The sequence below is a fragment of the Morone saxatilis genome, unplaced genomic scaffold, assembly GCF_004916995.1.
Source record: "Morone saxatilis isolate NCDOM2014 unplaced genomic scaffold, NCSU_SB_2.0 Contig7, whole genome shotgun sequence".
Classification (NCBI taxonomy): domain Eukaryota; kingdom Metazoa; phylum Chordata; class Actinopteri; family Moronidae; genus Morone; species Morone saxatilis.
In genome coordinates this window covers 19323548-19341405 of record NW_023340246.1, presented here as the reverse complement: position 1 = coordinate 19341405, position 17858 = coordinate 19323548, and the positions used below count along the sequence as shown (strand labels likewise).

Here is a 17858-nt window from a genome sequence, read left to right as displayed (position 1 = left end):
TCTTCCTCTTTTCTTTCTTTCTTTCTTCTCTCTCTTCCTGTCTGCTTCCATCCTTTTGTTCCCTTGCTATCGTCTTCCCTCTCTCTCATCCACATTTTTTTTTCTATTTTCACCTTTTTATTTCCCATTTTGTCTCTTTCTTCTCTCCCTGTCTTTTTCTCACTCAATCTATCTCTCCTACCCTATTCTCTATCCCCTCCTCTGTCCTTCTTTCTGTCTTTATTTTTTCCCTTTTTTCTCCATCCCTCCTTACCCTTTATCTTCTCCTATATTCCTTGCCTCCCACTTTCCCTCCCACTTCTTTTGTCCTCTTTCCCTCTGTTCTCTACCTCCCTCTCTTTCCATCCATCCATCCCTCCATCCTCCCCCTTTTCTCTCTCTCTCTCCCCCTCCCTCTTGTTCTTCATGCTTTGTTGTTACAGCCACCAGGGGAAGAACTAGCAACACAGACTAACACACACACACACAGAAAGAGTCTGACTCCCAGCCCTCTAATGGCCCCATTTAGACAATGTGTCGCATCAGCAAGTCGTATGGCTGAATAATGAGGAGAGAAGAAGAAGGAGGAGGAGGAGGAGGACAAGAGAAGAAGAAGATGAGGAGTGTCAGTTGTTTTCCGCATCCCTCCATCCAGACTGCTGCTCCACCGTTAACGTTGTTCTGTTACACACACCATCAGCACTGTGACCCTGTGTGTGTGTGTGTGTGTGTGTGTGTCTATTCATCTCCACTATGTGCCAGTGTGTGTGGTCGTTGGGGAGAAATATGGCCTCTGGGGTTTTTGCTGAAGCTCCTGTGTTACGTTTATGATAGGGCAAAAGAGAGAGAGAGAGAGAATGATAATGTACATTCTTTTTATCTCTCGCCCTCAAAGCAGCATCCTCTCTCTCTCTTTCTCTCTCTCTCTCTCTCTCTTATGCATTACACAAACACACACAGAAACCCACACTCCCTCTCTGTCAACTGAAACACACTCCTCAGCCTCTCCAAAGATACCTACAAGCACACACACTCATAAATGATCCACAAACACATTTACTCTCTCAGTCGTTCAGACAACACACACACACACACACACACACACACACACTATACACTCCTTCCTGCATGCAAACAGGCATCTGTACTGTCTCATGAATGATCTACGCTCTCTTTAAAACTACACACACACTCACAGCAGAGCTCAGACAGACAGAAAGTGCAGCTGTAGCTATTTTTTGTTCTAAAGTCGCTGCCACTTTGTGTTTTTCTCCACCAGCTGTTAGAAGCTGAGCAGGATTTATATGCTACATTAACACTTTACATCTCATTTTATAACTTTTGTATTTTCTGGAGAAGTCGGCAGTTTCTGCAGAGTTGGTTGTTTCTTCTGTGCAGAATAACATGAAGGAGGACTGACTCTTACTGTGCCTCACACTGAGAACTTGGTCTCTGATTAGCATATTAACGGGCCATATAGCTGCTGTTGTATGCTTTAGCCCATTAACTACAAACTGCATATGTTTTATTTAAGTTCATTTAATTTATTTATTTATAATGATAACACACATTAATCGACATTTCTGTGAATGTGCCAGCTGGCTCGTTTTCAACTGCAGTCTTTTTGGGGAAATGTTTTTATGAGGTGAACGTTAAACAGACAGCAAGAAAACAAAATGCCAACAAAGACAGCCACAGCAATATAATAAGCCTTTTCAGAACCAAGAAAATGCAGAGCAACAGGAAACAGCTAAACTTTAATACAGTAATACAGTAACAATATCCACTATTCACTATATGTAGCCATATAATACAATCAACACAAAGCAACAAAACACAGCCAAGAAATGCAGATTTTAATCATGTTTTTGACGCATGCAGACATGCAATAAGAAATAAGACATGAATAAAATGTGATCATAATGTTGATCTTGATACAGTATTAAAAGTTAGTAAAATGGTAATATCATACACCTAACACATAAGACGACCATACCACATTATTAATAAAGTATTAGTGAATATGCCAGGCCATGCAAAGCAAAGGAACATGGGACAAATTAGCAGCAGGTCAGCCTATAATAACAACAACAATAATAAAATTGGCAATTGTAGATGAAAAATGTTCACGTCTGACTTTGCAGAAGTTGGGCCTTGAGACTGTGTGGGAAGGTATGGTGGGTGGCACGGCCTCTTATTTCAGTTGGGTGTTCCACAATTGAGAAAGCATGATTGGCTGAAGAAGCTACAGATCTTGTTAGAATTTGTATGTTTAATAAAAGTAGTAAGTAGTGGAGAAGACTTGCTATTCAGGACCCTTAGCATCAGACAGGTGTCACTGTATTTCATTATTTACATGATTTGTGGCTTTTTTCAAAACTGTTTTTTTATGGTTGATTTACAGTCATATTGATTATTATTATTATTATTATTAGTAGTAGTAGTAGTAGTAGTATTAGTAGTAGTAGTAGTAGTATTAGTATTAGTAGTTGCTGTAATAGTAGTATTAGTATTTATTCACTGTATCAAGAAAATCAACTTGCAGAAACCTCAAACTAAAATATTAATCTCACTGAACATTCAGTTCCCTTTATTTTATTATTAAGTTAAGTCTTTGTTGTGTGGTACTTCAGTTGAAGAGTCTCCACCCCACTGATGTGTTCAAGGACACCCAGACATCTGAGAATGAGCGGTTGAAAAGTAAAAAAAAGTCTTCAAGAAATTCTCAGTATTCTTCTCACAACCTCCCTGTGTTCTCATTATTCTGGGGTTGATTTTCCAACAGCAAAAACAATGAATGCAGTGCAGTTCAGCAGCCAGCCATTAATTCTAAGATGTCAAAATGAACTGAACATTCATTACCTCTAAGTGATAAGTGACAAAAAACTAAAGGTAAGATGGATTACCTTCTGCTTCTCAAGCAAGTTTTTAAGCCTCTGCGTGTGATTTTCATATATTACCGAAATGAGCTAAAACCCGTGGCTGTCTTGAAGGTAAAAGCATGAATCTAAAACCTTATGTTAGGTAAAGTTTCAAACCTGCCCAGTTTGATATAGTTCAAACAGACTCTTGCCCATTTGGTTGGGTTTGTTTAGACTGGTGTATTTGCTAAACTACTCCATCTGCTGATTGTGGGAAGTGTTAAGGCAGTGATTTTCTAAGCGTGATACATGAGAATGATTCGGAAACAGACCAAAATTAAAAAGCAACTTGACAAAACTACAGGGGTGAAAACAATCTTGACTTGACTGGTGAACTTTAGCAACCTCCAACAAAAACCTTTACAGTATGAGCAGAAGTGCAACGCTGTAGTAAATCGTAAGCTGCTGAGAGACAAAGTGCAGCATTTAGTCGCAAAACAAGGAAAGAACAAAGAGGATGGAAAACGGAAGTTCAACATTCATCTTCTTAAATACCAAAGAGCAGAGAGTTAACCCCCACCCCCCTTGAATCTTCTTTAAGTGAAATTACCTCTAAAAGCTCTCTTGATGCTTTTAAAAAGGCCCTCATTGTGGACAGTAGAACACACATACACACACACACACACACTCAACATGTCTTTGGTGGATAATCATAGGTTACAATACAAGACTCACAATGTGACATTTATGACTAACTCTCACATTCAGTTGTCATCCAGTCTGGTGACGGAGGCAGAGAAAATGTCAGTCAACAAAACCCTCAGGCCAAGAGACGCACTCGCTGCTCTGAGACATTTCATTTGGTTTTAACATGGGTTAACTCTTGTGAATAACACCGATGTGCAGTAAAGGGTCTTTAGTTACTGAATAATTGATACATCACTGCAGTTAAGTGATTGATTAGGTGGTTGACAGACTGATAAATTGGATGCACAACAGCTAGATAATTTCATGGATTTATTGACTAACTGTGCAGATAATTGTTATGCAGCTCCTGCAAAGAGTGTATGTATGTGTGCCTTCTGATGATGCCTGTATGGATTTATTTATAGAAATGAATACGTTTTTTGGGAAAACTGATAAAACACTGATCATCGAGTACAAAATAACTGAAAAAATAATCACTTACCGACAGAGTATTCTCACACTGATTGATTTAGTAATTTTTCTTTTTTCCTTTAAAAGACAGTTAAGTGTGACACACCATACAGACTGAAGGTGCAGTCACCTGGATGTGCAGACATGTAAAATGTGAATCAATGCTGGGAATTAAATGAAATGATGTGTGTGATCCTGCAATGTTGTGCATCAATACGCATCACCTGTGTGTTGGTTTACACAGAAAACAATGAACTGCAATCAGAAGTCCTGGTGCCGATACAAATAGATCTGTATAGTTTCTTTACTCTATTTTGCATCCTGTAAATTAAATCCCTTTGGGTTTTGGATGATGTTTGGACAGAAAAACTAATTAAAAAACTTCATAGCTATTTTTCTCTGTTCTCAGACATTGTTTAGACTAAATATGTAATATAAGTGTTTGTAGCCTGGATTGACTCACTGATTATCTTGACTGATTGATTGACAGATCTCGGATGCAGAGTGGGAGGACATGTTGGAGGGTTTTGACGAGCGGAGCTACTTGAGCGCTCGGCGCTGGAAGCCCGGTGACGACCCCTACACCCTGTACGCCTTCAACCAGAGGGAGAGTGAACGCATCCCCAGCAACCGAGCCCTGAGAGACACACGACACTACAGGTACACACACACGCACAAACAAGAAACTCACATGACACTACACACAGAAAAAATAAATGTAATACTACACCCACACTTCTCCTTTTGCTCATTTCTTTGGTTTGGGTCAGTGTGTAGGGAACTATATCTGTATAACCTGAGAAAGACAGCTGTGTTGTGTGTTCAATCCGACCTCTAGCGGATTATGTTTATTATGCACACACTCAACAGTGTGATGTATGAATCAGTACACATACAAACCCAAACTCCAGTGGCCTGCAGGCATGAACAAACACATCAAAATACACACAACACTACGGATCAGCTCTCAGTATTACAGGTAGGCACACACACACACACACACACACACAGACACAAAGACGCAGTCAAACAGTAACACAGCAGCTCCTTGAGCTCGTAATTAATCCCCTATCTGTATTAAAACAAATTTAGATTATGGAACCAAACACGTTTTCACAGAAAAACCTCCAAATTACTATCCGTCTGTCCGCTAAGAAATTAAATTAAACACCAAAATAGAAATCCTCTTAGCAGAGCGCTGTCCCCGTTCCTCGCTCAGCAGGAAGATAAGGAGCTCGTCGCTTTGACAGCAGCCGCCTTCTTACACATTTCACGAGATAAAAACTTCCAGGCACTTGTGGAACGCTTGAAGAGGTCCAATGAAGCCAGACTACCGTGATACACACACACACACACACATACTCACCTATTTGTTCCATGATGCTCTCAGCAAACAAGGTACAAGTACTTTGATCTTTCATTCCACTTTTAACTCCTTTATGTTTTTTTCTTTTTATCATTTTTGGCATACTGTCTGGTGATATGTCAAAAATGATATCAGCATAGAGCAGTTTTTCAATGGATTACATCAGAATATTTCCTGTCTTGGTCTGATTAAGGATGTTCGTTTTATGTGATTTAATATCATTTTTAGTTTCTTGAACCTTTTCTCTGAATGCATGTCTCAAATTAACATTTTTCTACATTGTATGGCAAAATCAGATATATATTCTGCATCTGCCTGTAAGACTTAGTTCATCTAGCTGTCTTATGTCTTAGTTGTTGTATGTCTTCAGGAAATTAAATATTTGGATAGAAGTATTCAGTGGGATGCTGGAATTTATACATATTTCCTCTCAAATTCAACCTATTTTAAATGTTTATAAAGTTTGGGCTCATGAGTGCAGTTGTGTCAAGTTTACATTTTTTTCCCCCATCCAACTTGAGTTTGTACTGACTGACCCAAGTACAATTAAAGGAAGGATTGGCGAGATTCTGAAACTTCTTTATTGTCAAAAAATGCCAGGAAAAGACCAAAACCAACAATTAATTGATCCTACTAACAAGCATTTTGTGTGTATCCAAATTGTGATACATCTTCTTCCTCTGGGCCACAGAGCTCCATCGTTTCAACGATTAAAAACAGATCAATGAGCCACACTGTTGCACTGGGTGGCCTGTTCCTTTTTCACCATAAACACCCACACTGCAGTTTGTTTTGACTCAATCCCACATACAAAGTCCTGCTGTCCCAAAATACCCTCTAGGGCACCAAATGTGCATTAATCTGCCGCTGAAAATAGTCCCCATAAATGCACTATTTCCACTTGTTTGACTAATGTTTGATAAAAAACTACAGTGACAAGCAGTTTTAGATGTTAGATAAGAATTTCTTTTAAAGAGTATTTAAGATTTTGATGTTCAGTAGGAGCCGGTGGACCACAGACCACAGGGTAGGGAAGTCAGCAAATATTAAGAGACACATTGTTGGTTATGGTCTTTTCATAATTTTTTGATGGCAATTTAAATTATACGATCCTTATTCTTTAAAAGGGTTAATTTACCACATTTTTAGGTGCTATTATTGTTTTCATGTTTTCTCTAGAACGCCCATATGTTTGTTCAGAGCTACCTCTGACATTGTTTATTCTGGATGCCTCTGACAATGTGTAAACTACCTTTTTACATCCGCTGAGGGATTTCCGTTTGTTTTATATATTTTTGTGAAGCTACAGAAGCACAGAAAAAAGAAGATTAATGGAGACAAACACATTCAGCTGGAACATCCATTTGTCCCTGTTGTGACTTTTAGCCAATGTTCGCTGTGTGATTAAAGGTTACCAGGCAGCTCATGGTGACCCAGCTCTCTAATAGGAAGCTGTGTGTGGGCGTTAATTGGGTGGCTATTTGTTCTGGCAGTTACGGGGAACATGACTAAGTCCTGAATGTCTGCGGCTGTTGCTGCGGCTGCCGGTGGTAAGCACAGCAGGTTATAGCTGCACAACTCACGTAGGAAGCTAAAATCTGTTAGCATAACTGGAATATACATCATCACTCACATCACTGTGTGTGTGTGCGTGTGTGTGCAACGTTTTAAAAATGTATCCCACAGATGTCTGACTCAATCATAGCTTGTCTGCTGCTTTTAACACTGTGTGTCAAACTGTGTGCACACAAGTGTGTGTGTGTATGTGTGTGTGTGTGTGTGTGTGTCTTTTTACATGTCCACATGTCTACACTAATGTGTGTAGGTGCGTTGTGTCTTTCGCCTGCATCATCTGCTGTGTTTCTGGAGGAGGGAGATTGGCTGTCGAGCTGACATAAGGCAGCTGAGCAGTGTGTGAATGCGTGTGTGTGTGTGTGTGTGTGTGTGTGTGCGTTTCACAGAGGAAGTGAGAAGTGTGTGTAGGAGGCAGGAAACCAGGGATACACTTACACATTAATCTGTTAGTAGGGAGGTAGGGGGCTGATAGTGCTCATTTATCTCGAATGGGACAGCGATGAAGGGTGTGTATGTGTGTGTGTGTGTGGACGAGGGGGGTTTGCTGTTATGTGATTATCTGTTAACTCAGTTACCGTGTAGCTGTAGATCTCAGGAACGCTTGGCAGGAAAAGTGATAACACCCCATACTCCGCTAGGATGGTAAAAAAAAAACTGCGGCGAAATACCCGACTGAAGCCACTGAGGTTTTGTATTCTTAGAAACACCTTCTCTTTTACTGCAGACTCACCGCGGTGCTTCCTACTCTTCGGCTCTGTTTCCAAAGGGGGGTATTTGGTGGAAATTAGGGTGACAGTAATTTTTAGAAAGAGCACAAATATTAAAGGACTGGTTGGAGTAGATTTGATAAGGGTGATATGTAGTTGAGCATTTACCTCTAATAACTACGGTTGGATTCCCAGCAACTTTTTCACTGACCAAGTCAAAAATGTACCAAAATTATGATTTAAGCCGTTTTTTTAAGGTCCAGTGTGTAACATTAAGTAGGCTCTATTGGCAGAAATGGAATATAATATTCACTGTGTTCCGGTTTTACAGAGGGAGCAGGTCCTCTTCTACAGAGTCAGCCATGTTTAACCGCCATGTTTCTACTGTAACCCGTAATGGACAAACCAAACACTGGCTCTAGAAAGGGCCTTTCGCATTTTTTGCAAACTAGTGGCCACCATAGTATCTGCTTTGTGCAATCTGTATTTTCACCACTAAATGCCACTGAATTCTACACACTGGTCCTTTAAGTAAATCTTAATATTTGACTTCCAAAGATGATAAAATATTGTACATGACCAGTGCAGAGAGAAATTGGAGCAGCATTTTTCAAAGTCAGAGTGTTTGTGTTTGTCCATCTTTCTGAGCAAGCTGCATTTAGATAAAACGTGAGGTGAATTTTGAGCTGGAGTTTTCAGTCTCTGTCAATGGAGAAGTTGATGGAGTGACAGTGCGGATGCTTCCCGGTACCCATAATGTGTGACAGCTCAGACTGAATGATTTCAAAACATACCCATCTCCAGTTGTTTCACTTATTTTCGTGCAGACCCTCTCATTTCCCTCACAGTATAAACTAATATGAGAATACATTTTCATTCAAGTGTTTAAAAAATCTAACTCAAGCAGACATGCATTTGTATATATATATATATATATATATGTACACATATATGTATAATGCATCATCTGCTTTTGTATTCATAGGGCCAGTAACTATCACTTCACATTGCATATTGCACCTGAAACGTATAATTCACCACATTTGCTTTGGAAAACAGCATATAACATTATAACCAGGGAAGAGCAATTTAGAGCTAGGATTTTTAATAAGATTATTATTACCCAATGGAAATATCTTGGTAATAGCAGGATAATGATAGAGCTTTAAATTATTACCCCCTCTTGCCCTATCATGATCCTAATAGGAAAAAATAAAATCATGTTATTACCACATTATTTACAATGATTCATGTGACTTTTACCCTTGTACTGCCGAGCTGTAATGTGTTTCTACTAAGTCCATCCAAGTTCAAGGATTCACTCTTTATCCTAATAAATTACATTTTCATGTTATTACTTTTTAATGCTACAGTTTAGTCTTATGTGTAAGGATATGTAAGACAAACTCACTGCAATAATAATACAATAAAGACATTAAAAACAGTGCCCATACTGCATAAAGATCAGAGAAACTCAAACCTCTCCCCTCAAAAATGAAAAGAAAGACACTGTTTGAATGACAGGTCATCTTTGGGTAGTGTGGTGCAATCGAACCTTAGCAATAAGCCTTAGAAATGAATATAAAGTGACAAAAACAAGAGAACCACTCTAGAGGTAGATTACAACTCTAATGGAAAGCCCCAGTAGAGAAAGCACAGCAGGCTTAGAAAACAGGCTCCAGGTTGGTGATTTTCTCAGTGGGGCAACAATAACCTAAAGATTAGAGAATCAAGCTTCAAAAGCTGAAGATGCACGGTTGGTCTCCCTATAGCCTTCAGGCTGGAAGAACTCTGGAAAACTAAGATACTTAATCCCAGACAATAAGAGACTGTGGATGTACTGGGCATTCTCAACAGGGATGAATTCCATGCTGTTTAGAGGCAGCAGGAGTGTAATGTTGCCTGATTTTAGTCTTCACAGAATTTAAAGAAAGAGTAATGTATTACATGTATAGGTTGTTTTTCATACATGTGCCTTCCTCCCATATTTGAATAAATTAAATAAATCAGTTTCTGATCAAGCAGCAACCAACAGCGCTGCCTTTTTTCGACTGCAAGAAAATTTTTAGGAACTTTACCTGCAGCACCACAGGACATTTTTGGTCCTGGAAATAAAGTATAAACTAATGAGAATGAAACATAGCTATACTTATTCATTGTTCCATTGTGGTTACTGAGAAGAAGTAAAGATAGAGACAGTTATTATACCTGGTTTTCCACATTCAAGTTCCCTTTCCAACAAGTATCTAATTCAAACATCCCAGCTGTATATGATATTTTCTTGTCTCGCTGGACACAAAAATTAAACAATCAAATAAAGACTATTTTTAATTCCATCATCGGTCTACTTTTCCTAATATAAGCATTTCTTGAGATTTAGTGGCAACACAAATATGAATACTGGGAACTTTTAAGCATGTAGATCCTACTGCAAGTCAATTCTTATTTCCTATTTTGTTGCCTGAATGCTGAAACCAAAGCCACTGGTTGTGGCTGCAGGAAAACTCCACTCAGAACTATGGATTAAAGTAAATGAGAACCCCCTTACGTCTAAGTCAGAATGTAAAGTCGCTTCATATTTTTTTTAACACTAGGTTTGCAACTCACAAGCTACATTTACATCTTTGTGTGTTTGTGTCAAAGAAGATGCAAATGAGCTTGTCTGGCTTCAGCTACAAAGTCAAAAGCAATGGGTAAACACAAACACCAGGTTACAAAGTGTCCCTTCAGAAAACTATGGTTGACATGTTTTTGGGCAGTCTTATGTTTTCGGCTGTCTGATTTTGACATTTATCTTCAAAGCGTCTGTTTACTCAGGCGATCAGTTGTATTGCAGAGTCACTGATTTAAAAACAGTGGTGTTCTTAGGTGGGAAGGCGGACCAGCGAGGTGTGGAGAGCTTTTTCTCTTTTAAAGCAGTGTTTCTGTTTATGGGAGGGAGGCAGATTGTTCAGGTTGTCATTGTGTATGGGAGGAGTGCTCTGTCACTATCTCAAGTTTGAAGGAGGAGGTGAGGAAAGAGATGAGAGGAGAGCAATAGACGGCTTAAGGAAAGATGGAAAGATAGGAGAGAGAAGGTGTTTGTAGGAGGAAAGTGGAGGAAGAAAAGTCAAGAGGAGATTAGGGTGAGGAGACAAGAAGAGATGGAGGAGAAGAGGAGGAGAGGAGAGGAGATGGGGGAGATGCCACAAGCTGCTGAGAGGAGAGATAATTGCCACATGCAGAGCTTGAGAGGCTGTGTGTGTGTGTGTGTGTGTGTATAAACCACTCCACTCCAGTGCTCTGCTATTATCTCGGTGAACAGGGGAACCTCCCTCCGTCTGCTCTCCGACAGACAGACAGTCTATAAGCCCAACAGCCGCTCCACCGCAGGGATTAGATCCAAGCATGAAGACAATGGGTTGATACAGTACAGAGAGGCAACATGTCCTACAGTACTACACAATGGGTTGATATGGCAACAAGAACGAGGTAGGGAAACCGTTCTAATGCAAGACAAAGGAAAACAAGAGGAAATGTTTTGTACAATGTAAGATAAATGGTAACAAAACTAGTTCATTCAATGCAGAGTAAGAAAAAATATTCCTTTGGTGGAATTTTTGTAAAAGGTGTCATGATAAGAACACCTTGGATTCGTTTGTCCCTGAGTGTATTGTTTCACTAACTTTAAAGTCAGAATATATGTCAAAAAGGCATTTTGGAGACGCCAACAGCCGTGTAATTCCCACGACCTTGCCACATTGTCTAGTTCAGCATTGATGGTACAACTTGAACCAAACAAACAGTTAACATGAATGTATTTTGCAAATCTTTATGGAAATTGAAACCCCTTGGCTATTAAATACTCACTGCCTGCAGTGAAAGGTGATGATTGTAGCTAGCCTGGTACTAGTTAGCTTTGGTTCACAAAAGTTGCAGTGGATTACAACAGTGATGCAAATTTGTGTAATGTAATGTAAAATGTTAAGATTTCTCTATCTGTATAATGACCTTTGCTAATCAGTGTTAAAATCACATTACAGCAGAAAAACAAGGGTCTGGCAAGTTGGTCGGAGCAGTACTTATCTCTCTGGAGCTCTCGGTGATGCTGTAACGCTATTAAATCACGCTACCTTATCTACAGTGTTAATGTTGCTAGCAGTTTATATTGCTACGTTTTAAAGACTCAAACTGTGTTTTATAACAAACCTGGTACACGCACCTGCATCCATGCCAGTGTATTTTAACTGGCCTGGTCTTGTCAGTTCTGGAAATTCAGAAGCACAAGCAAGTCCATCGTTCAGTCAAGCAGTGGTCAACAGTGATTGGCTTTCCCACAACCATTACAAGTGCTCTTCTGAGTGCTCCGCTAAAGTCACTGCAATATATGGACAACACATTAGCCCTCCGGAAGAAAAGAGCAAAAAAGTTTCTCCATACTCAGTCTAGCATTTGTTTTTCATGGATAGTTCTTGCCAGCAAACAAGTCTTCATGAGAACGACAAAATAGTTTTATCTGTCTTTTTTCATTAAGAAACCTCATGGATAATTAGGCAGTTATCCCCGGGTGTGTAGGGGAGATAAATTATATATAAAGAACATCATTCGTTGAAAGAATACAAAAGTACCTTCCATTATGAAAACAAACAACAGTAAGAACTAACAAGTTCAAACATAGTCAGAATAATCCAAATCCACAGCCCTTGCTGTGTTTTTTAAAAAGGTAATTTACTAATGTTGCAATCAGTTCAAATCCCACGGCACATCACGCTAGAAGTTGTTCTTTATTTCTGCAAAAGAAAGGAGTCTTTTGGTGCATTTTTGAGTGTTTTGCATCAAGTGTTTATACTTTTGATATCTCAAAACCTCTGTAAATAAAACCAAAACTTTTGACATAGCTAGATACCACTAGGGGCAAATGAGAAAGTATGTTTTTGGATAAAAAGAAAATAGCAACAAAACAGTTCTAAATGTTGTAGATGATAGCACAAGGAAACACATTTTTACCAAAACAACAGAGGCATCCCCTGGTCAAGAGATAAATATCACCACATTGAAGTCGTGACATTAAAAGCTTGTAAAATGATCCATTCTCTCTCCTCTGAAGCCCAAACTGAACAACACTCCACCCTGCACACATTTGTCATTTTCATTGTTTTGCCAGGGTGGGAGATGTGATAACGCTCAAGTGTTTTGTTGTCACTGCTCCAAAATGGAGGGATCCTCCTCGTAACCATCGGCAACCAGAGACAGGCCTGTGCTGTAGGGGAACAAACATCAACGGTCCACTGAGTTGGTTACTAATTATTTCATTACACTGTGACCCAGCGATCCTTGAACACTTATCACTAACTAGATCATGCAGTCATTCAATAACACTGTCCATGCCTTTGTGAGTTTGTGTCTGCAAAGTGTGAGTGTGTGTGCGTGTGTGCGCACTGGCGTCAGCGTCTTTCACACTCAGTCAACCTCTTAGTCATGTTTCCATGAATCACAACATGCAGCTAAACATTAATCACTGTATTAGCTTTGCTGCCTCCTACGCTGACGCTCCTCATCCTTCTCAGATCACAAGCCCCGAAAAAAAACACAATGAAATAAACCCTCTGAACTCTGACACTGAATGATTTTTATTTTCCCTCGTCAAGCTTGTTTATTTGATTACCTGCTCCAGTGATGAATGATCACAGAGTCTGGTATCAAAAGCAGATGGAGGAAACATGAAACAGCCTCGAGGCTCTGATTTGCCGTGAACCGATGTTCTGCAAAAAGGCTGGGATTTGAAAACACACATTTGACCTCCAGAAACTTTAAGAATCTTCCAGTGCATTACTTTACTCACTTCCTCAAAGTAAACATTGGCTTGGTGATTTGCCAGTCGATATATGTCTAGACGTCTAGATTAGAGAGGCTAAATGTGGTTAATTATGTCTGAATAACTGCCCATATCTCAGATTCTTTTCACTGATTTAAAAAGGTATGATGGTGTACTCACTGACAACTGTGTCCCTGTTTGGAAGAACAACTAATACAATCAGAGCTTTGTTGATAGGATTAAGGATAGGGGTGCCAGAGCCAGAAAACTAGTGAGAGAAAAATCGAGGGTTTGGGGAACAATTTAGAAGTCTGTGGCTGGGCTAATTCAAAAGCCCTCAGAGTTTTGGACCTTTGACACTTGCTAATGATTTTTAGATTCTCTTTTCAGGCTATTTTCCTTGATTATTTCTAAGATGTAATGAGTATGTTGCAAATGTAATTGTTTCTTGAGAAGAATCTATTAGTGACATTAATTATTGCTATGTAAATAAATCTGCTGACTAAAAATGTTGTTTTCTGTCCATGAGGTTGAACTCAGTATGCATGACATTTTCTAGATTGGGTTTCAAGTAGCAAAATGTATTGTAGCAAGTTTCTGTACTTGCATGATTCTTGCAATGTTGGGTTGAACACACTTATTTTAAGTCGGATAAAAGAATCAGCTAAATAAATGTTTATTCTGAAAAACATGGTATAAAAGTCAAAAAGAAAAGGAAAATTGTGACACTTTCACTCTGTGAAACTGAACTTTGAAACTTTGTGTCATACAGATATGTGGATATTCAGAAACCTTATATTCAGTCATATTCAGTCCCATCTACCCATTGTATTGATTAACATCTTTGTTCAATCAGGACTCTTCTGAGACAGAATCTAATGTCTGAACTGTGGTTTACCAGTCAACCCCCTTTGTGTCAGAAAATACATGATGACTCTTGTCACGTTTACCACTGTTTACACTGAATTTAACAAACAGCACAAGCCACGGCAGAAAGCTCTCTCTGAGGCGAGGAAATCCCCTTGGTGTATTGTGGGTAATCTGCTGATGTGGAACCTGAGCCGTGAAGCACCCTGGTGCTCTACAAGAGCACAGAGTGACAGTGATGCTAAGCGGCTTTACCTTAGCTAGCGCCTCAGCTAACCGTCCTGCTATGCTTCTGAGACAACTGCATGACGAAACAATCACAGAGCAGACGGCGTTACAACTGTATCTTCTCTGATACCTGATTAGATTTGTTTGGCTCTTATTTCGCCTCACTGCTATTGGATTCTGTCCTTTCTTCATCTTTCTGCAGTGGTTTTCTCCAAATTCCTCTTCTTTTGTATGATGTGCTTTGTTGATGAGTGCAGAGAATTACAGTAAATTATAATGTGAGAAAACACACAGAGTATTTGAAAGAAGCAGAGCTGGACCTTAAAATAGACTGAGATGGTGGATCCTAGTGAAGCTCTGATGTCTCATTGATTTCACCTCTTAAATCCACTTCAGTCATGAAGGCGAGATGGAGAGGAAGGGGCGGAGGCAGATTAAAGACAGAGTTTTTAAGCCCTCTTATATTTCAGGCATGGATAGTGAAACTTAAAGAAACATTCCAGCCTGAAACACTTTACCATACATCTATTGATGTTGTGTGTTGCACTGCTGGGTCCTTTGTGCATTTTATTCCTCTCAGCAGAAGTAGATGACGTAGGTTGAACAATAGACTGTTCAGCACAAAAGTAAAGTCCAGATCTCATCATAGAATAACATACACGGTAGATAGTGATGATAGTGTTGATTATATCAAGCATTAAGATATCCAAAGCAATGGTTTCCAACCTGGAGGTCAGGACCCTCCCAAGGAATTGCAAGATAAATCTTAGGGGTCACAAAATGATCAGCGGAATAGGAAAAAAAGTATTACATTTCCACACAAAACTATCTTGTGTTTTTTTAGACTGACTTTACATCTTCAGGCCTTCAGATGTTATTCAAATAAAGCAATCTGAGAAAGAAGAATCCCTGTTTTGGGTGAACTGGTCACAATCAAGGGGACAAGGGGTCAGAATACCTACATTAGCTTTATTAATCAGATGGCTGATTAATGTAAATAAAAACCAACATAAAGTGGCACACAAGCCTCAATAGCAGCTAGTTTTAATGGGCATAATATATTCTACAAGTCTCTGGGTTGGAGAGATGAACACCATTTTTCCAAAAGATATTCCCTCCTTTATGAAGACAGTAGCCTATGATTACATGATTTTGGGGAACCGGTAAAGGGTCTGGTGAGCACTGCAGGTTTGATGAGATTGTAAGGGGCAGGTGTGTCCGCAGTTGACAGGTATAAAATGGCAGGTGTGGAAAGTTCCTCAGAAATTTGTGGTGGGCTTGCAGGGGGAAGTGACAGGTGGCTGGAGGCACGGACAGAGAGGTACCCTGAGGACATTAATAAAAACTGAGGCAGCTGTTGTGACAGATTAGATGTGACTTTAAAATGAAATTACACTAAAGCAATGTTAGAAAAACATCTTGAGGGTGCATAACCTAACAAGTTATGCATAATAACTACAGTAAATATATTAATGAGAAGACATTTTATTGAGTGACTAATTTGTGAATCCTGTTTAGGATTATCCAACATGGCCTCCTCGTGGCCTATAATAGACCAATGTAACATCAATATTACAAAGTAATGAATTCAATGACATGCTGTGAAATATGATAATTATTATTACACTGCACTTACTTTAACTTTAATGTGAAATATATATGTACCGTCGACCTTGACATGGCTTTAAATGGGGCTGTGTAATGATAGTATACATGAGTGTGTGTGTGTGTGTGTGTGTGTCACAGAGGTTGTGGCAGCCATCGATTGGCCCAGTCACATATTGATCTGTCTTCATTGATTGGCTGGTGTAAGTGCCTGTCAACCATCCTGTCACCGCCACTCCTCACAAGAAAGATCACTGTTACATCCACTTCTTCTTGTCTACCTCTGCTCTGTGTGTGTGTCCATGCGTGTTACTCTTGTATTGAGCAGCACTGATCCTCAGTTTCTACCACCCTTACCTGCTCCCTCATTCCTTTTCCACTCTCTCTTTTCCTGGTGTTTTTTCTCTCTGTTTACTCCCCTCCTTCCTTCCTCCTTCCGTTCTTCTTCTTCCTCCATCTTCTGTCCTTTTCCTCCCTCCTCCATCTTATTTTGTCTCTGCTTCAGGCCATATTTAAATTGAGTTGGAGCCAGGGAACAGTCAATACTGCCTGATCCCTGCAGGTGTGTGTTCTGCGTGTGTGCATTAGGATAGAAAAGAGGTGAATAGAAAAAGAGATGTAGAGGGAGAAAGAGAGAGACAGATAGATTGGCAGTCAGTGCAGCACTGATCCAAATTTAGTCGATATTACCAATCCAGTTTTCATCAGGTTTTTTTTGCCATGAATGTGTTTGTTTACAAGTGTATGAAGTAATCTGTGACCTTCGTGCAAATTTAGTGTGAAAGTACATCTCAGGTGTGAAAATGTGACTGTAAGACTGGAAATTAATGTCTGTTAGATAGTGGAGTGGCAGTGGTAGTGACAAGATTATTTACTTTTATATATGATTTCTATTTAAATATAAACTATATTTATAATTTGAGTCAAAGCATTGTCTTTTGTTTCATTTATGTTACATTATATGACATTCACTTTAGGGATACATTGATCGCACTCTTTCTCTTCCTCTAACGATTCTGTTGGGTCTGATCGCTGCAGCTGTAATTCATTCAGCTGATGCATTTGTACAAAGCTGTAATTAAGGACATTCAAACTCCATCGGAACAAGAGCTAGATGTCCTAAAAACATTTTAAGTGCATCCCTTCTGAACAAACAATTAAGAGTAAGAGCATGTTCAGTGTTTCTGTTTAAGTACAAGACAATTAAAGGGTATTAAGTGCTAACATGGGATGTCTACATGTAGCCTGGTTCAGAGCAAAATTTAGAGAACAAGCACATGTCAGTTGTGGGAAACATGCATTCTGTATCTCACAGTGATTTCATTTAATAATAATAATTAAATAATGAAATGATTAATCAACCCCAAATTTGATATATTGCCCCAAAAATTGATCAGTATAGTTTTCAGTAGTCTCTTGGTTCATTTTTGATTACCAAAGACCTGCAACATATACTGTAGCACAAATCTTGTCGGAAGTACGGCAAGCACTTCTTTCTTATTAACAAAAGCTTTAAGTGCCGTTTTTTGTTCTTATTTTAGTTCTGTTGAAGTTCTGTCAGTATTAAACAAACTGGACTGTATCAGTTACTGAATCTGTTGTAACTCCTAATAAAATCCCCCAATTTGTTTATTTTTTGTGATGATGTCCAAATTTGTTCCAGTACTTTTTTTTTGTGGCTTTATTGGATAGTGAAAGCTGTAGATAGACAGGAAAGG

At 39.2% G+C, this 17858-nt stretch overlaps 1 protein-coding gene across 1 annotated transcript in view; it reads left to right on the top strand.

The window, feature by feature from the left end:
• Window positions 1–17858, top strand: part of galnt14 (UDP-N-acetyl-alpha-D-galactosamine:polypeptide N-acetylgalactosaminyltransferase 14 (GalNAc-T14)) — a 124514-nt gene that overhangs the window by 6528 nt on the left and 100128 nt on the right. The window contains exon 4 of the mRNA XM_035679179.1: window positions 4489–4658. Coding sequence (XP_035535072.1) covers window positions 4489–4658 — 170 coding nt within the window. The remainder of the gene's footprint in view (window positions 1–4488; window positions 4659–17858) is intronic.